The sequence below is a fragment of the Eubalaena glacialis genome, chromosome 19 (assembly GCF_028564815.1).
Source record: "Eubalaena glacialis isolate mEubGla1 chromosome 19, mEubGla1.1.hap2.+ XY, whole genome shotgun sequence".
NCBI classification, from domain to species: domain Eukaryota; kingdom Metazoa; phylum Chordata; class Mammalia; order Artiodactyla; family Balaenidae; genus Eubalaena; species Eubalaena glacialis.
Window position 1 is genome coordinate 39,325,964 of NC_083734.1, and position 26,824 is coordinate 39,352,787.

General features: G+C 55.6%; 1 protein-coding gene and 1 pseudogene across 1 annotated transcript; both read right to left on the reverse strand.

The window, feature by feature from the left end:
• Positions 1-1,264: 1,264 nt before the first annotated feature.
• On the reverse strand, positions 1,265-17,117 carry PPP1R9B (protein phosphatase 1 regulatory subunit 9B). The gene is made up of 10 exons (XM_061177060.1): positions 15,244-17,117; positions 11,242-11,374; positions 9,894-10,014; positions 7,873-7,977; positions 6,705-6,840; positions 5,965-6,117; positions 5,801-5,854; positions 3,022-3,251; positions 2,592-2,688; positions 1,265-2,391 (listed from the first exon to the last, which is right to left on the reverse strand). The coding sequence occupies exons 1-10, from the start codon at positions 16,618-16,620 to the stop codon at positions 2,338-2,340; spliced, it is 2,460 nt and encodes an 819-aa protein (XP_061033043.1). The 5' UTR covers positions 16,621-17,117; the 3' UTR covers positions 1,265-2,337.
• A 2,071-nt stretch (positions 17,118-19,188) lies between these two features.
• Positions 19,189-26,266, reverse strand: LOC133080810 (small ribosomal subunit protein eS17-like; annotated as a pseudogene).
• Positions 26,267-26,824: the final 558 nt, after the last annotated feature.

Genomic DNA, 26,824 nt, shown 5'->3' on the forward strand with positions numbered 1-26,824 from the left:
GGGAGTTCTGGTGGAGGCCACTCATCTCGGGTTTGTCAGGGACCCACCAAGGTGACTTTGAAGGGCCCTAATGTTGGGACTTCCATTCTTTAGGGCAAAGGGGACTGTGAGAATCCTCTTGGTGGCCAGGCCACTGAACACAAGTGTCTTGTACTTTTTTCTCACACATAGCACACAGCTCCCAGAATAAGGAGAGGCCCCACTGCCCCCTGCTCTCATCTCTGTCTGGGATTTCACTAAAGTTTGTCCCTGGAACCCTGGCATCTGGACTCCCAGACCCATTGGTATTGGAACTGGTGAGTTAGCAACCAGACCTGCTGGCACAGAGCAGAGGTCTAGGACTACTTGAGGCCTCTCTGGCTACTGCCAGAGGGATTCTCTAGAACCCTGGGGACAAAATTGCTCTGACATATCATCTCCCACCCCCAGCTGCACCTCCAGAAAACTAGGGGCTGGGTATCCCCATCAGGTTAGACTTCTCAGGGGAGGGACTCAGGGTTCACCTTACTATATCTAACCCACCCTTTGAATTCCATCAGAGACCTTGAAAAAGAGGAAAGCGATGAGCCTAAGGAAAGCTCTAGAAACCCCAGCCCTGCCCCAAAGGGATGGGGGGGGGATGGTGGCAGACGGAGTTTGCGGGAACAAGGGTTCTCAGTATAAAGATCCTCAGGGTCAGAGGTAGCACTAGCGGGAGACCACTGGGCTCAGACTGGCATCTCTGCCCCCCACCCCCTCCTGCGAATCAAGAAACCAGGCAGCAAGGCTCTGGGGGCTGCTTTTATGGGGACGACCTGACAGAGGGCATGGTCCGTACAAAACCGGGAACAATACATACATATATATATTATATACAGAGACGCAGTCCTGTGGAAGGCGGGACAGAGGTGGCCCCGGCCGGAGAAACCAGAAGCACCCCCCACAGCCCCGCCCACCCAGCCCCGCCCCCTCCATCTGCTGAGGCCGAGGAGGTGAAGTGCGTGGGCCCAGGCACTGAGACAGCCAGCTCCTTCGGGGGTAGGCGCACGTCTGGGGACAGGAAGTGGGTGCTGAGAAATACTGATCGATGGCATGGTCTATTTACAGGGGACGAGGAAAAGCCAAAATGGATGGAACAAGGGTTGTTTTTTAAAAAAAGAACAAAAACCCAGGCTGAGGCAGGGGCATGAGGAAGAGGCAAAATGAGAGATATAATCTGAAAGGGGAGGGGACCTGGGGTGGGGGTCTCGCCTCCCTTGGTCCAAGCCCCAATTTGGGGTTAAAGTGGGGAAACGGAGTCGATTTCACTTAGAAAGCAGGCTGCCAGCAGGGCAGCCCTGGTCTCCAAAAAGATGAAAAGTAGTAAAATTTTGCCCTCCAGTCAAAAGATTGGAAAACTGTGGGTGTGGGTGGGGTGAGGCTGAATCTCTGCAGTGTTAGTACAAGGCTTCCAGGTGTGGCCCTGCATAGGGCAGGACAGGGCCTGGCTCTCCAGTGACAAATGTTCCCCTTGCCCAAAACCAGGCCCCCTAAGCTGACCTCCTCTCCTCCCTCTCACTCCCAGGGTTGGCCAGGAAACCTGGTCCCCAAAGAGGCCGCAGAACAGTTCCAGGAAGAGGTTATGGCTATTTGGCACCTGGGGGAGGGGAGGCACAAGGAGAAATTGAGGGCTGCTGCCCCAAGAAAAGGGGGAGCTGGACATCAGGTGTCTTGGACTCTCCCCTTTTCACGAAGGATACATGAGAAATCAGTGCAGGGCCAGGCCCAGCCTCCAGGCTCTGGGTAGACTCTACCCCTCCTGGGAGGGCAGACAGGGATGGGAGGAGAGGTGTAGAGGCAACCCCTCCTAGCAGGAGGGTCAGAATGCAACAGAACAGCACAATGACAGGGGAGCAGGGAAGGGTCAAGAAGGTAGACTCTCGAGTCAAGAGGCCCAGGGGCCACCTAGGAGCCCCGTGAGCAGGGAGCAGCCTCCAGGTGGTGAGATGCTGGGAGAGCCCCCAGCCCCTTTCCAGTCCAGAGACAAAGGCTGGAGGTTGTAAAGTCTGGCAGTTTGGTCTGCAGGTCCTCATGTCCATCCACCACCCAGGCCAGCCCATGGCATCCCATGGCCTCTGTGCCTCAGCCCCAAAGGCTAGAAGGAGGCCATCCTTCCAGCCACCTGTCTGCCCGGGCCACCTTAAGGGGGCCTGTAATATGGGCCCTCTGGTCCCTGAAGCTGGGGGAGGTGGGGTGGAGGGGTGGGGGAGTCGGGGCACCTGTCCCCAGGCTGGTAGGGAGCGGGGTGAAGTATTGAGGACAGGGGAGGGAGGACAATGGGAGGGGATTAATTATTGTCCGGTCAAGGAATGATTCCTGTTAAGTAGAATTGGAATTCCTCAGTGTTTGCAGGTTTCCTTCCAGTTCCGAGATCTGAAAAACAAAGGGGAGAGGGAGTCAGGCCTGGGCACTGGGCATGGGCCCTGCCCTTCGGGCCCCCCTGAAGGAGACATGACCCTGAGCTCCCAGCCAGCAGCATGACTCTTCTCTCTCCCTCCAGGATCCACAGGGTGGGTTCCAGAGGTGGGCTGACCTGCTGCTCCTGCCTGCCCCTAGGGCACCCCTGGGCCTACCTTGTCCAGGAGCTTGTCCATCTCTTCCTTCCTCGCCAGCTCTGACTCCTCTAGAACCCGGCGCTGTGCCGTCTCCTTTTTCAGGAACTCAATCTCCCTGGGTACCAGTGTGAGACAGACAGTGGGTAAGGGTGTCTGGTCTAGCTTCCATCCAGAGAGTCTCAGGGTCCTCAGCCCTGTCCTCGGCTCCACCTGGCAGCTTCTGCCTGCTCCTTGTTCTCAGGTCGGGAGGTCCCAGCTCTTCCCAAAGTCTCTGGGGCCTGGCTTGTTGGCTCTGGCGCCCAGTCATTACAAACCCAGGCATCCCCACCACAGGGCCCTGTAACTTCTGAGCTCCTTGCCTCCCTCCTTGGCTGGGGTGGGGAGGGAACGCCACCACAGGCCGCTCAGTCCTCCCTAGGCCCAGGACTCCCAGCCCCCAGCCACGTACTTCTGCTGGTAGTCCTTGATGAGGCGCTTGGCCTTGCTGTACTTGCGCTCCAGGGCCTGGTACTGGGCCTGCGTCTCCCGCAGGTGCTCGTCCACAGCCTGGCACAAGCTCTGGGCCTCGCCCCAGTAGCCCTCCAGTTTTTCCATGCGCTCCTTGTTCTCCTCCACACTCTGCTCCAGCTGGGCCTTCTCCAGCCGCCACCTCCCCTTCTCCTGCTCCAGGCTCTGCAGCTGAGAGGAAGGAACAGCCCTGGGTTGGTGGGGGCCGGAGTCTTTGGATGATTCCTGCAGATACGGAGCCCACTGCCCCCCAACTACTGACTCTCCTTGGCTGAGCCTGAGAACCGAAAGCTGGAGAGGGAGGAGGTGGGACCACAACCTCAGCCTTCCCAGCCAGGGGCCCTGACACGTGCCACACTCCTAGAAGGCCGGAGGCCCAGGATCGTCGCTGATTAGCTCGGTGACTTGGGGTAAGGCCACTTCTGTCTTAAGCCTTAGTCCTCCCATCTGTAAAGCAGGAGTGATTCCTTCCTTGCCAAGCTCATAGAGGCTGCAGTGAGATGGTAGAGGTAAAGGAACAGGGCAGGTGAGGGTCACCATTGCACTCTATCCCCTCTCTGCAGCCCTGGCTTCTGTGGCTTCCTAAACAGTCCTGGCTCCTCTCCCAGCTCCCTGGCCACCCCAGTGCAGACCTCCCAGCGCCCACAGCCCAGTCCTGGGGACTCTGTTCTCTCTCTACTCACCTCCTTCACCACCTCTGTGTACTGAGCCCCGCATCTCCAGCCCAAATTCACTCCCAGCTCCTCAGAGGCACCCTGCCCCCACCTACACAAACCTATTCCTCCTTTTCTGACTAGCCCACCTCCATCCAAAGGTGCCATCATCTCACTGCCACCCCAGTGCTCAGCTTCAAGCCCCACTACCTGCCCCTCCAACCTCGTTGGCTGCAAACACCCCTTGCCCTCTGTGTCCCAGCCACACGGGCCTTCCTGCACATTCTCAGACCTGCCACATTCCCTCTTGCTGCAGGGCCTTTGCCTCGCCGTTCCCTGTGCCTGGAATGCCCACACCTACCCTCCCACTGCCTCGTCATTTCCCACTAGCTCACCCTTAGGCCCTCCGCTTAGTGCATCACTTCCCAAGAAGTCTCCCGTGATTCCCCTCTGACAGCACGGCCCACACACAGCCCGGCTGCATCAGGCTTTGTCGGCTCTAGGAGCTCAGAGGCCCTGTCCTCTCCTCTAGAGCCCGTGTCAGCTTCTATGATACCAGTGTCGGTGCGCAGACTCTAAGCCGCACAAGGGCAAGGATCAAATCTGCTTTTGCCCATCACAGGTACTAGATGGTGCTGAGCACCTAGAAGGCACCCAGTAGTTCCTCCCCTTCATGCTCTGCATCTACCCAGGAACATGGCCTGTCACCTCACCCTAGAAAATGCAACTCAAATCCGCCCTTCCTATCCATTCCCTCTGCCTGTGCCCTGGGCAGCCCTGCCCATCCCTGCCAGGACATCACCCGGGCCTCTAACTGGTTCGCCGGCCTCCAAGTTTTGCTCACCCTCATGCCTCCCACTTTGTCGGCAGTGACCTTCCCCCTCATGGCCCCATATGGCCAAAGAATCAAGGCTGGAGCCCTTAGCGGGGTGTCAGGACACTGCAAGCGTAGCCCACCCTGGCAGTCCAGCTGTCTCCCACTTCTCTCCCACAGGAACAGCTGCCACAGCCTGTGGGCCTCCTTCCAAGCCAGCCTCCAAGCTCACGCTGGTCTCCCTACCAGGAATGCCCTTCCTCTGCCTCAGTCATCTAAACCCTGCCCTCCCCCTGGGGCTCAGCTTCACACTCTCCTCTCTCCAGGTGTGCTGGTCTAAGCCCACATATGGGAGTGCACATGTGTGTACCTGGGCGTGCCATGTGTGCACAGTCCCTATGTGCCCCTGCCTCTCCCTGCCGCACTGGAAGCCCCAAGGGAACTGGGACTCCTAATGTCCAGGCCCAGCAGGGACCCAGTACAGACTGTGTATCAGAAGTCTGTGCATCAATGCCTGTGAGGGTGTTGGCACCCAGTGTGCTTGTGTGGGTGTCTGTACATAGCACATATGTGTGTTTGTAGATGTCACGTGTGTGCACCATCTGGTAGCATCAGCATCTCTGTGAGAATGCGCACGTCCTGCGACACTCTTCTTGTGTCTCACAGCGGACGAACACAGCAGACAGACACAGAAGTATTGCCATGTGAAGCATGGGTCCGTTGTCCCCGTGTTATGTCTGAGCAGAGTGGGTGTCTCTAGGTGTCTGGGTGAGTGAGTCTGTGGGTACCATGTGCCTGGGTTCGGGGCTGGTGCACGGATCTCTGGATGGTTTACATTTACCGCTGGGCTTGTATGTAGAGGACACGTGTGGGACTGTGTGAACGTGAAGACACCCACGTTCAGCTGTTAGAGTGCTGACGGCTAATAATGCAACTTTTTATTGAGCACCTATTATGTGTCAGACACTGTACTAAGGACTTTACGCGTATTATTCTATTTTATCCTCACAGTGATCCTACGGTGTTGGCACTGTTATCAACCCATTTTATAGGTGAGGAGAATAAGACCCAGAGCAGCAAGTGAGTGGTGGAAAGGTGGGTCCAGAGCTTGCGCTCTTAACACTACCCTCCCTCACCTCAGAGAGGCTGGTTCTGCACGCACCTGTGGGTGGGGGGCAAGGGCCGGCGTGTGCAGTGTGAGGGTGGAGGGGTTGTTCCATCAGCGCCCCGCCCCCACTCCCCGCCGCTCTTACCTTTCTTTTCAGCTGCTGGATCTCTGCCTCAGTCACAGCATGCTTGATCTGGAGCTGTGGGGGCAGGGGCGCAGACACTCAGCTCGGGCTGGGGCAGGCAGTACTGCGGGGCCGGATACCAGCCTGCCCTTGCCTTCCACCAGCCCAGGGACCCCTCTGCCCACCTCCTTGAACTTGTGCACCAGCTTCTCAGGCTCCATGTCCACAGGGGACAAGGCATCCTCGTTCTCTGCCAGCTCGAACACCTCGATGGCCATCTCGCCACCCGGAAACGTGGGGCTCAGCTCCTCATCCTCGTCAGTGGCGTATTCTCCTGTCTGCGAAGGCAGACAGGCGGCTGTGCACCCTGCCCACCACAACCTCCCTCAGCCCTGAGGACTGGGGCCTAGGCCAGCAGCAGTCTGCCCATGTCAGACTGGGGGCCACCCAGGGGTGTGGTTCATGCCACCCTCATCAGACTGGGGGCCACCCAGGGGCATGGTTTGTGTCTACCCCCAACAGCCTGGAGAGTCCCAGAAGACAGGGGTAATTCCCCTGTAAGACTGAGAGCCCTGAAGAAACAGCCTCTGCTTTCCCCCTCACACAGCAGGTCCCCTGAGGTCTGGAACTGTCTCCTTCCTCAGACTAGGTCCCCTCAGAGTGGGGGCTCTTAGAGGGAACTACGTTTTTCTTGTAGGACCAGGAAGGCTTTCTGAAGACAGAGGGTGTGACTCTTCCATCAGACTAGAGGTTCTTTAAGGGAAAGGTCTGCATCGCCTCCCTCAGACTGGGGGCTCCCCCAGGATAGGAGCGCTGCTCTGGGGTTCTTCACAAGGCCTGGAAAGTGGCAGAGGCAGAGGACGGCTATAATACTCCATCAAGCCACCAGGGGGCAATGACGCTGCCAGCCAGGCGGAGTCCCTACCTCTTCGTCATCCTCCCCGTACTGGGCGTATCTCTGCTCCATCATCTCCCGCTGCCATCGCTCCTGTTCCAGGGTCTGCTGAATTAGCTGGGCCACCTCACTCTGCTCACCCGGCCGCTCCCGGCCAATCATAAATCTGCAGAGGCACCAGCATCGTTCCCTTTGTCTCTGTCCTTGGCTGGAAAATGCCACCATCCTCCCCGCTGGTATTCCCCTCTCCACATCCAGGTCCTCCCAGGGAGGTGAAATGAGAGAACTGAGTCCAGAGACTGCAGAGTGTTAATAATGAATGGGGGAGCAGGGGGCCCTTATTGGGTTTCCTTCCCAGGAGAAGCAGAGGCCCACTAGCTCTTCTGGCCAGTTTGTGGGGAGGGGAGATGTCAGCCAAACTTCAGGCTAGGCTGCAGGGGACAGGAGTTCGCGAGGTGCCAGCGTAGGAGCTCTTCCCACATGGGAAAAAACGAGGCAGGGGATTGGCGAAGCTGACCCTGGGGCTGTAGACGGGTGTCTTGTGTGCACTCCCAGGCCCTGAGCTTCAGGAAGGGGCGGGATGATGGCAACTAGAGATTAGGATGGAGAGGAAATAGTGGAACTTCCAGGCACCAGCCCCTCCTCTCCGTGGCCATCCACATCCTGTTTCTCTATTACCCTTTCCTGGGGGCAGTGGCCCTCTTGGAGGGGGCAGGGAGTGGTCCTTGAATGTTATGCCAGAGAGGAACATAGGGAGCTTCTAACCCAACCCCTTTAATTGACAGACCCAGGGAGGAGAGTCTTCATAGGAATCACCAGGCTAGAGGGGAGGGAGGGATGAACTGCAATTTGGATGGCATTCTCCCTGCATGTCTTGGATCTTCAATGAATGAGTCAGGACAAGCAGGGAGAAAGGAGAATAAGCCCAAGAGGCCAGTTTGGAGGCATGGTGGACAACGGGCCTTGAAGCCTGAGTGCTGGTGGCTAGCAGCAGTCAGGGGCTAGAGATGTGAAGGCAGACAGGGCACGGGATATGCACACAGCAGTTCCTTCTGGCAGGGAGGTGGTGAAAGCTTCTCTGTAAGTTAGGCCACCCAGAGTCTTAACTAGGCGTGGGCAGCTGGGCAAAGCGGCCAGATGAGGGCTGAGCCTCCTGTCTGCTCCCGCTGCCCACCGCCCCCACCCTCCTGGGCCTCACCGCACACGGCCCTTGGTGTTCCGGAGCACGGAGGCTGCAAAGCTCTGGGTCACTCCCACCAGACTTGTTCCATCCACTTCCACCAGGAGATCATTCACCTGGATCCTAAGGGAGGTGACACTGGTTAGGGGGGGGTCACGAGGCAAACTGTGGAGCTGGGGTAGACAAGGTCCCCCTCCCATCAGTAATTCGAGGCTCAGTCCCCACAGTGACCTGGTACTTTGTCTACCTGCATAAGATGCATGAGGCCAGAGGACCAGGTATCAGCCAGGCCCATGGGCAGTGAGACCCAGGCAAGCACACCAGACACAGGCATCCAGGACCAGGAATGGTGGCAAGCACACTTGCCATGACAATAACAAGCTATTTCCCCTCCTCCACCACACTCGGCAGACCAGTGTGACATCCACAGAGCTCATCACAGCCATGCACACCAGCAAGGGCCTGCAGCACACACGTAACACACAGCCCTCTCACACACCCACTTCCGTGCAGACCTGAGCCCGCAGATTTCCTCCAAATGCCTGAGACCTGTGTTCACACACTGTCCCACAGGGTCACCCCCTGCCCCCATACAGGTGCACAGCCCCCAACACGCTCCAGCTGTGGTGCTGGAAGCCCTTGTTCTCCACACAAGGAGAGAGATGGGGGTGGTCCAGACTGGCCGCCGAGGGGGATGAAAGCATGGGAGGGACCCTCAGCCACCTCCTTCCTCTACTCCCACCTCCCCCGAGAGTGCCAGGCCTCCTCGCAGGGCTCCCACACAGAAATGGAGGAGACCGCCTACTGTAAACAGCTCACACCAACACGCCCCATGTGGGGACACTCTCACATGCACACACACTCCCCACCCGGCCAAAAAGAGACCATGGGAAAGGCTCTGGAAAGTTCAAATGAGGGGATAAGTGAAAGAGCAGGGATGGCCTTCCTTCCTTTTCTCTGACCCCCCAACCCCAGCCCGCCATGCCACCTGGGCTGCAGCAGACAGAAGCTCCCTGAATGAGGCAACCCCACCTCCAGCATCATGAGCCCAGTCCTCACAAGGACACCCACTCACCTCTGTCACGTGGAGGGGTCTGCGCTTAGAGGTACCACAAGGTACACCTGATATCAACCTTTAATTTACAATAACCCAGGGGTGCCCTACAGCTGTTCCCACTCCCCCTCTGCAATCCACACACAGTAGGGAGGCTCCAGAGGGGTCACTGGGCTGCCCATAACTCCAGGGGGTCTTCCTGAGCCCTCTGACCCACAGAACTCACACCCTCCAGCCTCAGAGGCCAAACACAGGCACACAGGCAAGAAGCAGCCTCCTCCCTGGCATGCCCCCACTGGCTCTTCCAGCCTCATCACACACCTGATCCCTGTGGTCTCTAGCTCCAGCCATACCTGCCTGCTTTCAGTGCCCTGCCTGGAATGCCTTGCATGCCCCACTCCCTCAGCCTAGCTAACTCTTGCTCATGCTTCGGGTCTCAACTCCAACATCACTTCCTCCAGGAAGACTTCCCTGATACCCAGAGAGGTCAAGCCCTCCTGTTTTAGGCTTTAGTGGCACCCTGTATTTTTCTCTGTTTCACCATTTTCTGTGTATCCACTATTCATCCATCTGCCTCACTACACTGCATGCTTCCTGAGGGCAAGGCCTCATCACTGACTCCCCAGCGCCTGGCACTAGCCCTACAACAGTGTCAGAGACTCAGTGTTTGCTAAACGAAAAAAGTTCACAGGTACTCTACTAGGGCAGAGCCTCCACACCCGTGCTCTCCTCACCATGGCCCAACACACACCCAAAACCAGGACACACAACACCTACACATAGCCTCCTAGCATGCAAGTACCATGAGGGCGAGCGCTCCGCCTGTTCTGTTCACTGTACCCCCAGGGCCTGGACCAGCACCTGGCACAGTAGTGCTCCACGAACATCTGGGCCCCACACAGGTAGTGGCCTGCCCACCCCCCCCGCCCCCCGCCCAGTGGCCCACCCCATAGATGATGGCTGATCAGGGAAGGGGAGGCGGTACCTGCCGTCCCGATGGGCCGCACCGCCTTCAGTCACAGTCTTAACAAAGATGCCCAGCTTCTCCAGGCCCATGTCTGCCCCGGCCCCCATGCCAATGATGCTGATGCCCAGGCCCTCGGAATCTGTGAAGCAGAGGGTGATGAGAAGCAGGTAGGGGGGTGGGGTGAGGAGCTCCAGCCTGGGGCTTGCAGGGGACAGAGTGAGAGACTCCCCATCCCCTACCCTCACACTGAGGTATGGCCTCACCTCAAGAAGCAGTCTCCATGTGGGGATGTCCCACATCTGGGGAAGGGACATGGTTCTGTCCACCTCTTCTCTGCCAAGCCAACTAGGATGCTCTTGGGTCACTGCCTGCCCTCTGCCCCATCCAAACAACAGACGGGCAGCAGGGCGTGCTGAGGGGTACTATCTGTATGCAGACGCAGGTGTGTGGTGGCCGCAGGACCAGTGAGGGAGCCATGATGGGGATGATCTTCCCCCTCCCTAAGCAGTCTCATCCCTGCTCACAGCCTTTATAACTCAAGACCTCCTGCTTTTGTCTCCCTCTAGACCCACTTCTCTCTCCACAGCTGCCCCCGCCTGTCTAACGGGCTTCTGACATCCAAACTCATGATCTTCCCCCACAAACAGGCTTTTCCTGTCTGCCACTCCTTCCTGGGGCCTGGGAGCCACCTGGATTCCTCCCGCCCCCTCGTAGCCTCTGTGGAAGCCAAGTAACCACCGAATCTTGCCGAGCCCACCTTCCAAGAATCTCTCAAGTTCATCCACTTCCTGCATGGCCATCATCTTGTCCACACCACAGTGGCCCCTCTCCATCCACTTATAACCCTTCACCCCACAGCACAGCCTGGTGTGGTCTCTCTAGAATACCTTTCCCAGGCCTTGCAAGACTTCCAGTCCATCTTAGAAAATAGTGGTCCACAAGGCCTTGTTTGCACACCCTTCTTCCCCCACGCTCCGAATCCACCAGGTCTCTCCTCTCTCCCACACGTATAGCGGCCCCTCCCTTCTTTTCCCGGCCCCCTCACTGTACATAAGGACGTAGTTAGATGTGACCATTCCACCCATGCCTGCCCCCCACCTCCACCGTCGCTCTCCCATCATGGCTTGGCCCACACCGCCCAGGACCCAGCCCACAGTGCTCCCGGGGGGCCTGATGACTTCAGGAGCACATAGTGCAGCATGACAGGGGTGGTGGTGGTAGGAGCTTGGGCTGGGCTGAGTCTGTGGGGCTGTGGGGCACTGACAGAGGCCCAGTTAGAGGCAGAAGCAGAACGTCTCTGTGGAAGCGCCTGAGGGTCCAGGGCGGAAGCTGGCACGAGGGAGGAGGCCGAGGAGGCCTGGCTCACCCTTCTCCAGCTCCACAGGGAACAGCTCCAACCTCTCCACCCGCTTCTCCAGCTCGTACTCAGCAGAGGCTGCCATGGGATCCACGTCCTCGTTGCGACGATCGTAGTCCTCGTTGGAGTAGGTGCTGAACACCTGGGGAGGAGGCCGCCTGTCAGAGGAGCCCCCAGGAGGGCAAGCGCTAAACCGGTGAGAGGAGGCCCAAAGGGCAGGCTGCGCCACCCACCGCGCTGCCCTCCTGCCACAGGCCTCTCCCACCCCCAGACATCTCCCCCGAGATGAGGCCTCCCCCAGCCCACAGTGACCCCAGATCAGAGTGGGGGCCCTTCTAGTTCTGGAACTGTGGGGCAAGAGAGAAAGGGACCCAGCCTTGCCCCATCCACACCATTACTCCCCTGCAGCTCTGACCACATGAGCGTGGCCAACTGGAGTAGGAAAGGAAGGTCAATGCCAGAGAAACTGTCACACTCAGGAACCCAGGTCCCCAGGTCAGAGAGAGATCGACAGACAGCCCCTGTCCCAGACAGAGGCGAGGGTGGACACGGACACAGACGGCAGGAAAGAGGAACGAACAGGTTGAGTAGAAGAGGAGAAGAGGAGAAAGAGTGAAGGAGATGCTGGAGGATGCCAGATTTGGTGGGTGGGGGCAGGAGTGGAGACGCAGGGAGGGGAAAGGGAGGAGAGAGAGGGGTAGAAAGAGGCAGAGGGGCACCCAGGACCCAGCTGACCTGAACCTGAAGTGGAGGCCAGGGTGGAGGAGGGAGGCAGGAAGGACCACCTCTACCCCCATGGAGAAAGGGCAGGCCAGAGGAGCCCCTATGGTCTTGCCTGCACAGCCAGGCCTCAGTCTCCCTCTAGAGCCGCAGCTCTCTGAGGTACGCCCCTTATTCCCAGGGCACTAGGAGGCCTGGGCAGAGGTCCTGGGCCCAGTGCCCTGCAGAAAGCAAGGAGAGCAAGAAGGTGGCAGCCTCTGACACTGTCCACAGCGAACCCGGCCTTATTGTCCCCTGTACCCCTCTGCTGTCTCTCAGCAGAAAGGGAAATTCCCCAGCCTGACCCTCCTCCAAAGAACAGAGAAGGTAGGACAAGGGCTCTGCAGGAGTACCTAATTCGGGGCCCAGGCAGGGTGCCCCTGGTGGGAGGTTAATGAGCACCATTTGGGGTACCATGACGTGTTCTTGCTTCACTGCCTGCAGCGACAGGCTGGCACCACTTGGAGCCAAGCGGGGGCGACGAAGGGTGGCAGCAGCTCTATCAGATGGCTGGGCCTGAGGCCTGAGCAGCTGGAGTGGGGCACCGTCTCCCCCAAGGCCCCTGCCAGGGCCCCACTCCTCCAGGAGCAGGCTCCACGGGCACCCAGGCCAGCAGTGGCACTCTTGTGTCCCAGCCTTGGTTTGGTGTCACCCCCACCAAGCCCCACCACTCCCACAAGGGGGCTCCTAGCTGGAGGAGTCTATGTGGTCACTTAACTCACTGTCCTCAACTTCACAGCATCAGAGAAGGTGGAGCGCAAACCCTTAAAAGCTCCTTGTCAATTGTGCAGTAGTCGGACTGCCCCCCTGACATCTGGCCAGCAGCCCCAAGCTCCTGAGAGGGATGGGCTACCTCATCCACACATAGTGCAAGATGCCAGGTCCGCTGCCCAAGGTCATGGGGGTTAGCCTGTGACAGGGCGGGATGAGACTGGCAGGTGGGTCACTGAGACTTTGTCCCCTTTGCACATATGCCCCAGGCCCTGGGACAGGGGCTGGTGTGTGCCTAGACCCGGCAAACTGGCTTTGGCCCCCTTTTGTAACCGAGTCCCTTTGACCCTCACCCTCTACTCCAGCAGAGATGGTCCCTTCATCCCTCAGTCTATGTGGTGGCCTGTGTCAACAAAACCCGCCCCCCCCCCATTGCTTAAGCACACGCAATCTCACACACACACACACACAGAGTGACCTCCATAACACCCTCACAGCCTGTCCTGGGCTTTGCCCTCCCCTCTTTTCTCAGCCTATCAAATCCTGCCCCCTGCAGGAAACCCAGGCCTCAGGCTCAGAGGTCCCAGACCACCACTCACCACTGCCCACCACCATGTGCCCAGCCTATCTCAGGGCCCTGGACCCAGTCCCCCCTCTCCATGTGACAATCTGGAATTGAGCTCTCTGTCCTCAGCAGAAGCCTCCATAAAGGCAACAACTGGGTCATCCAAGGGGCACAAGACCTGGACTCAGTATCAATGCAGGGGGTGCGGCAAAGAGAGGGAAAAACTGGGGGGGGAGGAGGAAATTCCCAGTAAGGTCAGAAGTCAGACACGCAAAGGCGGCACCACACACCACAGGCTCCCACACACAGGCGAGCAACGGTCACCAGGGAGTCAGAGAGCACTGTTCCAAATCATGTGCTATTTTTTACCCAAAAATCAGGGTAAGGTGTCAAATATAGACAGTCAGAGGCCCAGGACTGAAAGACCAAACTCCACCTGAGGGGATCAGACAGCTCAGGGAACTGCCGGTGGTGGTGGGGGGGGAGCTCCTGACCGCCTCAGTGGTCCCCACCTCTGTCCTCAGTGTCCCAAGAAACACCCCATAATCTTCAATTCTCTCCCTCCAGGATGCCAGCACCTTCAGAAGAGGAGAGGGGAGGGGAAAGGGCTTGTGAGGTCACAGCCTGGGGGAAGGGGCTGGCCCAGGCGGGGAGTAGCACTTTCCAGGCCCCCTGGGGTGGAGGTGGGAGAGGAACAGAGGTTAAGATGCTGGGGCAGGTGAGAGGAAACGGGCAGCTTCAGTGTCCAGGAGTAGTTATGGAAACTTCAATCAAACAGATGAGGTAAAGGCTGGACTTTCCTTGGCCTGGACACCCCCATGAAGCAGACTTGGAGTTGGGCACAGCTGAGCCTGGCGTGGTGAGAAAGAGCCTTTAGGCTGAATGTGCCAGCCGAGAATGGAGGGTAGTAAGAAAGGCTGTGGTAGTAGGAGGGCTGTGGTTCTTAATTCTCCCAGGGATCTCACCATCAATATTCTCCTGAGGATCTCAGGGCACTGGCACAACCCACAAACCAATCACCAATAGTGGGTGTGTGTGTGTGTGTGCAGCTGAGTCCCCAAAAAAGAGGCAGCTCCCATCCCTCTTTCAGAGCACCCAGAGAATGAGGCAAGAGCGCTTGGGTCCTGCCAAGGCCAAGAGCAAAAGCAGGAGGCTGCTGCCAAGCACCAGGGGGTTTCCCAGCCTCACCCCCTCCCTTCTTCTCTACCCTTCGGAAGGCCTAGCCTCCTCAAAAACCACAGAAAGTGCCTGCTCCCTGTGGAACCCTGTACCCCCACCTCGGGAGCTGGCCCAGCACAGACCCCAGGGAACAGGGCCCGAGTCACATGGCCCCAGCTCAGCTCAACCTCACAGACCGCTTCCCTCTTTCAGTTCTGTAAAGTTGGGGTGAGGGCTACAGACATTTTGGAGGAAGGGCTGCAGGCCACTGCACCTTCCTTTTGGGAAGTTCCCCGGCTCCTCCCTCCCCCTATGCAGCTCTGGTGCAGGGGGAAAGCAGGGGTGTTTCTAAGCTCCCCAGGCCCCTCCAGCCCAGAGTGGAGTAAGGACCAAAGTGGGGAGGCCCTCCTGAGGACACAGATACACACGCACACACACATACACAGACACACCTTCCCACCACCCAAGCCCACGCTTCTGGCAGCCTCTGGAGGACGAAGGTCTGGGAAAGGAAAGGAAAGCAGGTGTGCCAGGACCCGCGCAGGGCAGGGCAGGTGTGCCCCAGGGCTGGGCGGGGCAGCGGGCACAGGAACCTGAGGGCAGGTCAGAGCAGGCCACCCCGGCTCAGGCCTAAAAATCTTCCCCCTCTGACAAACAGCTGGAAGTCCCCCACGCCCCCCTTAGGGTGGTAACTTCTGGGAAGGGGGCTGGGTGACAGGGCTTGACTCAGCCTGCCAAACCCGGCTGGCTGGCGAGGCGGGGGCGACTGCGTGCACGTGGCAGGGGCGGCGCGGGGGCAGGGAGGGGGGTTCACTTACTTGGATGGGCGCCGTGCTGAAATGGATCTTCCGGCTCGGGGCCGGGTCCTCTTCTTCCGAAAGCCCCGGGATCTCCACGCACCCCGACTCGGGCTCGTAGGGGGGCTCACCCTCCTCCTCGTCTTCTTCGTCATCCTCCTCCAGGGCACTGCCCCCAGAGTCCTCCCCCAGCCCACTGTAGGCGCTCACGTCCACCAAGTCCGCCTCCGAGAAATCCTCCTTCTTGGACTCGTCCACCTCCTCGGGGGCCACGTCCGGGGCCCGGCCATTGCCCACCCCTCTCTCAGGCGCCGCCACGGTCGCCGCCTCCTCCTCCTCGGGGGCCGCCTGGGCCTTCTGCTCCTCGGGTGCGGGGCTGGCGGTGGTTGCCAAGGCGCTGCCATTCTCCAGGGCCGCGTGGACCGTCACCTCTGCCTGGATCACCTCCGCGGGCGCCGCCTCGGCCTCCGACTCCCCGCTCTCCTCCACCTCCACCGGCTTAATCTTGCGCACCTCCCGAGGCTTGGGGGGCGGCCGGGCGGGGGCCACTCGGTGCTGCGGGGGCTGCTGCCCTCCGGGGCCGCGCTCCTTCTCGGCTGGGGCATCCCCCGACGGGGCGGGCAGCGGCGGGGGCGGCTGAAACACCCGGGACCGCTTGCTGACCAGCTTCGAGTTGACCTGGGGCGCCCCGGCCGCCGCGGCCCTGGGCAGCCCCGGCCCGCGGTGGAGGCCGGTCCTCGAGTCGGCCTTCTCAAAGACGGCGCTGAGCTGACTGACCGTCGGCGACACGGCGTCGGCGTCCAGCTTGTCCAGCGCCTCGGTGCTGCCGTTGAAGCGCACCACGACGTCCAGCTTCCGGTCCTGCAGGCCGGCGCGCTCCTGCCTCAGCAGCCGCCGCGCCGCGGCCTCCTTGTCGCCGCCCGCGGCCGCCGGGACGCTCCGTTCGAACAGCTTCCGCGTCTCCTGCAGCCGGGACGGCGGGTGCGGCGGCGGCGCGGGCTGCGCGGAGGGCGCGGGCTTGGAGTCAAAGCGGCTCACGCGCTCCGACACGCTGGTGCCCAGCTTCAGCAGGGCACTATGGTCCACGTTCTCGTTTAGGCTGCTGGCCCGCGGCAGCGACAGGCGCACGCCGCGCTCGGGCGCCCGCAAGGCCTCAGTGGGGCCCGCGCCGCCGCCCGCCTCGCCCGGCGCGCCCGCCGTCGTGCCCATCTGCAGGAACATACTTTTGATGCGGTGGACATTGGAGCCATATTTCTTGTGGTGGGCCGCCTTGGGTGCCTCGTCTGGCCCGGGCGCGTCGGGCGGCTTCAGAGCCTGGATGCCCGCCTCGTAGGCGCTGCGGTGCGGGGAAGCGCTCCGGAGGGGACCCCCGGGCCCCCGCGGCTCCGTCTTCATCATAGTGGGGGGAGCCGGGTTCTCATCCCCACGCTTCCCGCTCCCCCCTTCCAAAAGGCGGCTGGCCAAGTCGGGACCACCGCCCCCTCCCCCAGAGAAAAGGAACCCCGAAAGGCCTTTTTTAGCCTCCCCCCAAAACCAAGCTGCCCAAAACAGTTAATCTCGCTTAAAAAAAAAAAAAAAAAAAGGAAAAAAAATCTCCGAGAGCCCTGTGTGGGTCGCCTCCCCCAGTCAAGCTGCCTAAGACAGCCAGCCCCTCTACCAAAGACCGAGCGGCCTGGAACGGTCGCCCCCACCCAAATTAGAAAAGCGGCGGCCGGGGCCGGTGGGACTGTGAGCCCTGACCGCGAAGCAGCAGCGGAGGCGCCGGCTCACATCGTCCGAGGCGGTGTCAGCGGGGCTGGTAGCCTCGGCACCCCCAACCCCGGCCGGGGGCCTTGACTCTTGGGGGGCCCGGCACCAGGGCGCCCATGGCTGCTCGGCCGTCCCGGGCCGCTCCGCCGCTGCACTACCCTCCCTCCCTCCCTCCCCCCCGCGCCCCGAGCCTCGGTCTTTCTCTGGCTCTGCCCGAGCGGCGGCTGCCGGAGACCGAGCGGCTGCCCTTCTCGCAGCCGCCGCTGGGGACTGGCACCTCTGGGTCCTAAAGGGATCGGATTTCCGGGGCCGGAGCCTGTGAGCCCTCCCCTTCCCCTCCACGCGATTGTATTCCCCTCCCCTGCCCGTGCCTCGCCACAGCCTTCCACTGACCCCAGACGCTGGCTTGTCCACTTCAACCCTTCCATCCCAACCTCTGACTGTGGCTTTTCACAACCCACATAACCGCACTCCCACTAAATATTGGGGGTTGGCAATCCAACCACTGTGGTCTCAGTGTGGCCCTCCTCTACCCGAGGTGTGGAGGGAGAATAGTGGGGAGGGGCAAAGGATCATTTCCTTCAAGGTCCTTGGAGCTCCCTAGTATAGTTCACTTTGAAAATTTTAAAAATTCAGATTGCCCTGGAATCTGCATTTTAACAATTTCCCATAGGGAACATTTTGCACCCTTTAAGGCGTGAAACCTTGGCTCAGTGTTGCTGGCCTTATGGTGGAGGAGGAAGGGGAAGAGAGAAAGGAGATGGTCCTCATCACCCAGGTGGCAGTCTGAAGCTGGCTTTTGCCCTCTGGAATTCTGAAGAGGGTGTCCTGTCACCCGCCTGCACTGCACCCAGGCTGGAAAAGAAGGGGTGGTATGCCTGTCTTCATGGCCTTACTAGAGCACTCCTGACTCTCAAACAGGAAGAAGGAGTTTTGGAGGAGGAATTCTGGAGGCCTGGGGCCAGAGTTTCACCAGTGAGAGCTCTAGCTTGTATCTCTAATCTAAAGGATTCTGGCCACTGTGTGCTAGTGTGTGTAGGGAGGGAGGGGGAAGGGTGGCAGTGACCTATATGTTCCCTGTCCTGGCAACTGTTTTGATGCTCCCCCCAACCCCCACATACACAACAAGGGGCCTGGGGTTGCCCTCTACCCTTCCCCAGATGCCAGGGCCTGGGAGTGAAGGTCCACCCCCTAGACCATGACAGATCCAGATGCACGGCTTCACTCCACAGATCCCAGAAAATGATGAACATTGTGGACCCTAGGACCCAGAGAACAACTCAGGCACAAAGCCTCCCCCCACTCCCAGCTGCTTCCTGCATCTCAGGCCTTCCTGCAGCCTCTGCCTCCTCCCCCGCCCTCTTCCCTTCCATCCTCTTCCTCTTCTCCCCAATCTCCCACTACCCGCTGCCCTTGCCTAGAAGGGCTGTCGAAAGGAATCCTCTCACCTCTCCACTGTTAGGATGTGTGTGGGTTCTGTGGAATAGAAACTGGTTAGCACGTGCAAAAGAGCGTGGGGGATGGGGTGTGGGAAGCCGCCTGGGAACCCTGAATATTGGGACAGGGAGGGGCCAGGAACCACAGGACTGGATCTTGAGGCTGGCAATCCTGAGGCTAACGGAGAGGGAAGATTTGGGTTCTGAGCAGGAGCTTTGGGACTTGGGTTTCCAAGCTCAAGTCTGGGACTTGAACCTCCCCACCCACAGCGCCCCCCCCGCCCCCGCCCCCGCTCAACCTCACTATGGAAGTTGGGTGAGACAGAAGTCTCACCTAGTTGGGGGTTTGGGCAGTGTCCTCAGAAGCTCTTGTGTGGATTGGGGGAGGGCACAGGCCCCTGAGTGTTCCGCCCAGAATCTCCCACACCCTTTGGTGAGTCATTCTAACTGGTCCCAGCCCAAGGGGTCTGTGCCCATGCTTCTGGCCAGGTGGGGAAGCCAGCTTCTAGAGGATGGGAGGAGGAGCTGGGAACCAAGTCAGGCCCAGTGGACGCTCGCCACCCCGACCCCCAACAACATCTCCAGCAGCAGCTTGGAGTGGACTAGAATTGGGATGCTTGTGTCCCCCTTGTCCTGAGACTTCCAAGAGTGAAACCCTTTTAAGTACTTTGAGATGCAGGACAGTTGGAGCCAGCCCAGCGCTCGGAGGACTGAGGCTAACGAGTGGGATCATTATTTCCTGGGCGACACCCCCTGCCAGTATTCCCGAAGAAGCTGCCGGCTAGCCTGTGAGAGGAGTGGGGAAAGGCTGTTATCTTCTCCACCCGGTCCCTGCCTGCCTGAGGCAGTAATCACACCTGCAGGGAGGGTAAGGAGGGCAAGGGTGAGGAGGGCGGTGACTTTGGGGAGGGTTACGCCCAAACTGAAAGGTTTGAACCTAATTTTCATTCCTCAGGCTGTGATCCTCAGATCCTTACTTATCTCCCAGGGTAATTTAGCCATTCTTTCTCTCTCCTCTTTCCTTTGTGGAGTTGCCTGATGGTCTTTGAATGGAAGTTCCTTCCTTACCTCTGACGTGGAATAGAGTGGTTCCCAAAGCTGGCCCAGGAGCCAGGCTGCCAGAGTTCAAATCCTGGCTCCACCACTTACTAGCTGTGTGCCGCTGGACAAATCCCTTAGCCTCTCTGTGCTCTGAAAGGGTAAACTGAGGTGAAAGTGGATGGAACACAGAAAATAGGGTGTGTGCCTTTCCCAGTTCTTGCTAAAAAGCCTGGAGGCTTCTATAGGGAGAGGTAATCTTTATTCTCCAGATAAAGCCCCTCCCTGTTTTCCCACCTACCCTCAAATCTGATGGGGGCCCTCTGAGACTGTTCTTTGAGGCTTGATAGTTTTAAACACCAGGTGTTAAGTGCAAAGACAGGTGATGAAGGTGATGAAGGCAAGGAGAGACCTGATTTGCGATAAATCCCAAGCTCTTAGCACCCTGGGCTCACATCCAGGCTGGGTGCCAAGGCTGCCTTCTCTTCCCAGCCCTGGGGCCTTGAGACTCAGCCTCGGAAAGTGGTGTTTCCGTGGCTAGGGTCATCTGAGCAAAGACTGGCCTAGACCCCCCTCTTTGGTCATTTTGTAGTGAGCCAGTGGCCCCTGCCCCAATCACTCTCCTTCATCTGTCCTCCTCTGCCAGGGACTTGGGCTAATCCAAGGATGCTGGAAAGGCTTGTCTATGTGTACGTGTTTTATATACAGGAGAGCTCAAATCCGGGATGTCAGTGTTGAAGGGCCTTTAGCGGCCCTTGGCTGACCCCTCCCCAGGGGGAATGAGGAAGGCTGAGACTTGAAGTGGGAAGTGACTTACCAGTTTTGGAGGAAAGAGACCAGGGTTCACAAGGTCTGAACTGAGCCCTAGCTCCACCCATTTGCTGAGTGACCTTGGGCTAGTCGTTTCCACTCCCTAAGCCCCAATTTCCTCAACTTGCTCAAATTTGAATGTCTGAGTGTGTCTCCTGAGCATAGGCGATCCTGGTTGTTCCTAATTCTGGAACAGAGCAGAACGTGGGCTTTGCAGCCAGACCATCTTTGTTAGACTCTCCAACCTGCTGCTGCCCAGTTAAGGGACTTCAACAAATTTCTTCATGTGTAAAATGGAGATAATAGACCAACCTCATAGTGTTGTGAGAATTAAATACATTTAGAACAGCTCCTGGCACAAAGTAGGAGCTTGGTGTGTTGGCTGTTATTGATTACATGTATATCTGAACATGTATGGGTGTGTGTGCACACGTGTACATGCGTGGGGAGGTATGACTGAAAGTGGGCATCAGTATTTGCATCTCCACGTGTGTCTTCATTGGACTATAGGGCCTCTTGTTTCCTTTTAAGGTCTATTATATGAAATTCTGAAATATAAGCACCCCCTGCCTGCAGCTCCTCCACAGCTTTTGGGATCATCCCTGGAGTGAAGGTGACCTTCCTTCTCTACCTCCCAAAGTGTTTTTCATTCTTGCCTCTTAGTGTCTCAAGTCCCCCAGTGCCCCTGCAGAAAGAGTGCCCCTTGGGGTCCTCCCACAGCTGGGAGACTGGCTTGCATGGGTCCCTCTGCTCTGCCCCCCTTTCTTTCATTCACCCTCCACGCTTCATTCTAGTGTCATTTGGAAAGTTCAGATACCTCTTGGAGATTCAGGAGGGAGACCAAGAAGGAAGAGTCAGGGTGTGTGTGTGTGTGTGTGTGTGTGTGTGTGTGTGTGTGTTTGTGTGTGTTGGGGGCAGGGAAGGGTTAGGACAGAGGAAAGATTTCTCCAAATCATCAGTTGCTTTAAAAGAAAGCCTATATTTAGCTAGGCTTAGAGGGTCTGTAAATATGTATTTTGCAAAGCAGACAGCCATAGCCGTCGGAGCTCCAGAGATATGCAGGGAGGTCAAAGAAAAAAAAATAACTGGAAAGACTGAGCAATATTATTTTGTCATCAGCAGATTCAAAGAACTCTCTCCTGCCTGCTCCAACTGCTATTATTACACATTCCTGTGTTTTGATGTTGGTTTCTATTTTTCATCTGCTCTCTGGATCTGCAGTGGATGCCTGGGGAAGAGACTGGCTCTCAGAGTCACCTTCCCACCAGCCTTTGCCTCATCTGCCCAGGGTCAAAGGAGAGCGAATCCTGGCCCTGCCAGCTCCCCTCCCAACTGGTTCCACCGGGCTCGGCCAGGCTGCATTCGCCTGGCCTAGGTACTGTCTGCAAAGCCAGCTTTCAGGCTCCACACTCAATCCTTTGCACTTCAGGTGGCCTTGAGGGTGAGGGTTGGGTGACAAATCTTGCCACTTCAGGGCAGTTCTACTTTAGAGAACTCTTCTTTCTGAGAGAAAAAAAAAGAAAAAGAATTTACACTTACTTTTTTACTTTTAGTTTGAAAAGTTTCTTTAAAAATAAGAAAAGTTCAGGGCTTCCCTGGTGGCGCAGTGGTTGAGAATCTGCCTTCCAATGCAGGGGACACGGGTTCGAGCCCTGGTCTGGGAAGATCCCACATGCCACAGAGCAACTGGGCCCGTGAGCCACAATCACTGAGCCGGCGCGTCTGGAGCCTGTGCTCCGCAACAAGAGAGGCCGCGATAGTGAGAGGCCCGCGCACCGTGATGAAGAGTGGCCCCCGCTTGCCCCAACTAGAGAAAGCCCTCGCACAGAAACTAAGACCCAACACAGCCATAAATTAATTAATTAATTAATTAAAAAAAAAAAAGAAAAGTGGTTAAGATTTATTCAGTGATTTCTGTGTGCCAGGCATTGAGCTATGTGCTTTAAAAAAAAAAATAAAAAAATAAGAAAAGTTCAGGGAATTCCATGGCAGTCCAGTGGTTAGGACTTGGTGTTATCACTGCCATGGGCTCAGGTTCGATCCCTGGTAGGGGCCAAAAAAAAAGAAAAGTTCAGAGAATCACGTGACAAATAGAATTTATAAATGCTATCAGAGACTTCCCTGGTGGTACAGTGGTTAAGACTCCACACTCCCAATGCAGGGGGCACAGGTTCAATCCCCTTTCTCTTTCTCCCCAGTCCTGTTGCCCACCCTACCCACTCTCACAAATTTGGAATGCATCCTTTATAGCCCATAATTTTTAAAATTAATTAACTAGTTAATTAATTAATATTTTGGCTGCGTTGGGTCTTCGTTGCTGCACGCGGGCTTTCTCTAGTTGTGGCGAGCAGGGGCTACCATTGCGGTGCGCGGGCTTCTCATTGCGATGCACCGGATTCTCATTGCGATGCACCGGCTTCTCATTGCGATGGCTTCTCTTGTTGCAGAGCACCGGTTCTAGGCGCGCGGGCTTCAGTAGTTGTGGCACGCGGGCTTAGTTGCTCCGCGGCATGTGGGATCTTCCCGGACCAGGGCTCAAACCCGTGTCCCCTGCACTGGCAGGCAGATTCTTAACCACTGCGCCGCCAGGGAAGTCCCTAGCCCATAATTCTTAAATTACCATTTTTAATTGTCAGATATACGTAACATAAAATTTACTATTTTAACCATTTTAAGTGTACAGTTCATTGGCTAAGTACACTTGCATTGTTATGCAACCATCACCATTATCCATCTCCAGAACTTTTTCATCTTCCCAAACTGAAACTCTCTACCCACTAAACAATAACTCCCCAGGCCCCCACCCCCGAGCCCCTGGCAACCACCATTCTACTTCCGGTCTCTATGAATTTGACTACTCTAGGTACAGCATATAAATGGAATCATACCGTATTTGTCCTTTTGTGACTGGCTTATTTCAAATAGCATAATGTCCTCAAGATTCACCCACGTTGTAACATATGTCAGAATTTCCTTACCTTTTAAGTCTAGCCCATAATTTCATATTTTCCCTACACATTTAAGTATTCATAAAGCAGCATATGGTAATGCTTTCTGTATTATTAAAACGTATATAGCGACCATCATGCTGTGTGTATCATTTTGAGTCTTTTTTTCACTTGAGGTGTTTTCCAGGATGCAGCCACATCAATACATGTGGCTTTGGTTCATTCATATTAACTTCTGTTTACTATTTCATCATATGAATAAGCCACAACTTATTTATCAGTTCCTCTACTGATGGGCCTTTGAGTTGTTTCTATGTTTTGCTGTTATAAGCAGGGCTGCGATGAACACCCCTGTGCTTGTCTGAACCCATCTCTGGAGTGTACAGCTTGGAGCAGGAAGCCAGGGTTGCAGGCACACTGTCACCTAGACTAGTACTGCCAAGCTGCTCTCTAAGCCAGTTTATGCTTTTGCCACCAGCATTTGTACAAGATGTCCTATCTGACCACATCCTTGCCAACATCTGCTCTTGTTAGACTTTCTATTTTTGCCAATCTGATGGGTGTGAAGTGGTATCTCATTTGAATCTGCATTCCGTGCCTCTGAGGTAGAGCATCTTATCATGCTTATTGGCCATCTGGGTTTCCTCCAGGCAAATTGCTTACGTCCACATCCTTTGCTCTCCAGTGCAGCTGTTGATACAAGTTACAGAAAGCCCAACTAGAAGTGGTTTAAGCAAAAAAGGGAATTTTATTATCTCACATAACAAGGAGTCCTAGGTTTGGTTCATTTAGAGGCTCAATTATGACATCAAGGAAGAGGTTCTTTCCATCTTTCTATAAGACCCTCCTCATCATGTTGGTTTGCTTCCTAGACTGGCCCCCCCATGGTCCATGATGGCTGCCTCAGCTCCGGGTGTCTCATGCAGACAACAATGTCCAGAGGCAGAAGAAAGTGGATGCTTTCTTCACAGTGTCTTTTTTTTTTAAATTAATTAATTAATTAATTAATTAATTAATTAATTAATTAATTTTGGCTGTGTTGGGTCTTTGTTTCTGTGCGAGGGCTTTCTCTAGTTGGGGCAAGCGGGGGCCACTCTTCATCGCGGTGCGCGGGCCTCTCACTATCGCGGCTTCTTTTGTTGCGGAGCACAGGCTCTAAACGCGCCGGCTCAGTATTTGTGGCTCACGGGCCCAGTTGCTCTGTGGCATGTGGGGTCTTCCCAGACCAGGGCTCGAACCCGTGTCCCCTGCATTGGCAGGCAGATTCTCAACCACTGCGCCACCAGGGAAGCCCTCAGTGTCTTTCTCCTAGAGGCCCACAGGAGCTCTTCCTTCTGGTCTCAGTGGACAGAACTGCATACATGTCCACACCTAAACTAATCATTGACCAGAGGAACTGTATTATCATGCTCTATTTAGACCAATCACTGTTCACCTGATGGGGATGGGGAAGGCCCAGCCTCACCCAAAGCCTAGACCCCTGACTTTTGATTCAGGATTCTGTTAGCAAGGAATAAGGGAAAGACTGCCATTTGGGGTGGCACTCAAAAGTTCTGTGCTTGCTTTATTGATTTGTAGGAGGTCTTTATATATCCTGGATACTAACTTTTTATCTGCTTTATGTGCTGCCGATATTATCACCTAGGCTGTTGCTTGTCTTTTAACTTTGTTTATAATGTCATTTTCATAGAAGAAAGCTTTTTTTGATGTTGTTAATGTAATGAAATCAATCTTTTGTGAGTTGTGTCTCTCATCTAAGAAATTTTTTCCTACCCTGAGATCTCCTACATTTTCTTCTAATTATTTTAAAGTTTTGTTTCTCACTTTTAGGTCTTTGATCCATCTGGAATTAATATTTATGGATGAAAAGTCAACTGTCACAACACTTTTTATTGAGTTGCCTATTCTCTCTCACTAAGTTGCAATGCCACTGCCATCATAAATCACATTCCCACATATGCTTGGATCTGTTTCTGGGCACCCTATTCTATTGATCTCTTTGTCTAGCCCAGCACCAATACCACATTGTTTTAATTACTATCGCTTTCAAATAAGTCTTTGTTTCAGAATTGTCTAGTCTCTTCTTGGTCCTCTGCTCTCCCATATGAATTTTAGAATCAGTTTGCCTAGCTCTTTGAAAAATCCTGTTGGAATATTCAGCGGACTTGCCTTGAATCGACATATTTTTATGGAGAGAACTGTCTTAGTGACATTGAGGCTTCTCATCCGTAAACTTAATACATCTCTCCGTCTCTCAATTTATTCTTTTTTTAGCCTATAGTTTTTATGGTTTTATAGCCTATAGTTTTTCTTCACAAATATCTTCAAATATCTTTTCTAATTTTTTTCTGGGTTCTGTACAATTTTAATTTTATTGTGAATGATTTCTTTTTAAAAATATATTACAGTTTCTAATAAATTATTGCTTGTGTATAGAAACACTGCTGAATTTTGTATTTTATTTGTATTTGGATGTTTATCTTTGTCCAGCAACCTTGCTGATCTCTCTTAATAGCTCTGACAACATGCCTATGGAATCTCTTGGGTTTTCTATATAAATAATCATACCATCTGCAAAAAAAAGTCTGAGTCTTTGTTTCTTTCTCTTTTTTCTTATTTTTGGTCCCCAGGTTTAGGGTGAAAATATTACAGCACAGCAGAGTCAACTGGCTCCATGGTGTTTTGAAATTCATCCCATCTGTGGGCTGAGTGACCTGTAGGTTGGACAGATTGCCAAAGTTCAAGAGCTTCAGCATTTCCTTAGTGTCAGGATCTACTTCAATGATCTCCTGATCCAGGGCTGAGACCTCAGGCACATAATTCTCTCTCCTCTCTCTCTCTTCCTGCAGCTTAATAGAGACACTTCTCACTGGGCCTCTCTGAAACTGCTTCATCAGATGTGACATAGCCTGCTTTCTCCTTGCGAAGCTTCTTGCTGGGAATAATGGCCATCTCCTTGCACACACCCTTGTTGGTGCCGAATTCGTTGCCCAGGAACTTGTATTATTTCTCACTGATGACCCGGGCCGCCTTCTTCACGGTTTTGGTGCAAACGTGGCCCATGTTGGCAGGTCCTTGGTAAAAGAGTGAGATTTTGTTTCTTTTATTTCCTAATCCTCTATCACTGAGTGGTAGCTTCTAAATCTGACCTCTCCCAGCTCTTGGGCTGTGCCAGTGGGCTGGCCCTGGGCAGCTATTGCCTTGCACTGTCAGTTATAAACAAAAGACCCCTCACTCTCTCCAGAGCTTTACAGTTTACAAAGCACTTTTGCTTCCGTTATCTCATGGATCCATATTGCCCCCACTTTACAGAAAGGGAATGGCTGTAAGCTCCAAGTCCAGCAATCTAGCTGTGCGGAATACTGCGCTGTGAAGCCTCAGACAGTCCCTCTCCTGTGTTTCTCCTCTAAGCTAAAAAGTTTGGCCAGGGATGATCTCTGGCATTCTCAGACTCATGATTGATAGCTTTGGGTGGCCACGAGGCTCAAGGAACCCCTCTGAAGACTGAAGTTCACCGATAAAAGGGGGGGAAGATTCTGGGTACACTTAGGTCCTCAGGCTGGTGCCCCCAAACGTCGTGGGGGTGGGGAAAAATGGAAATGTCGTTTCAAGTCGGAGAAA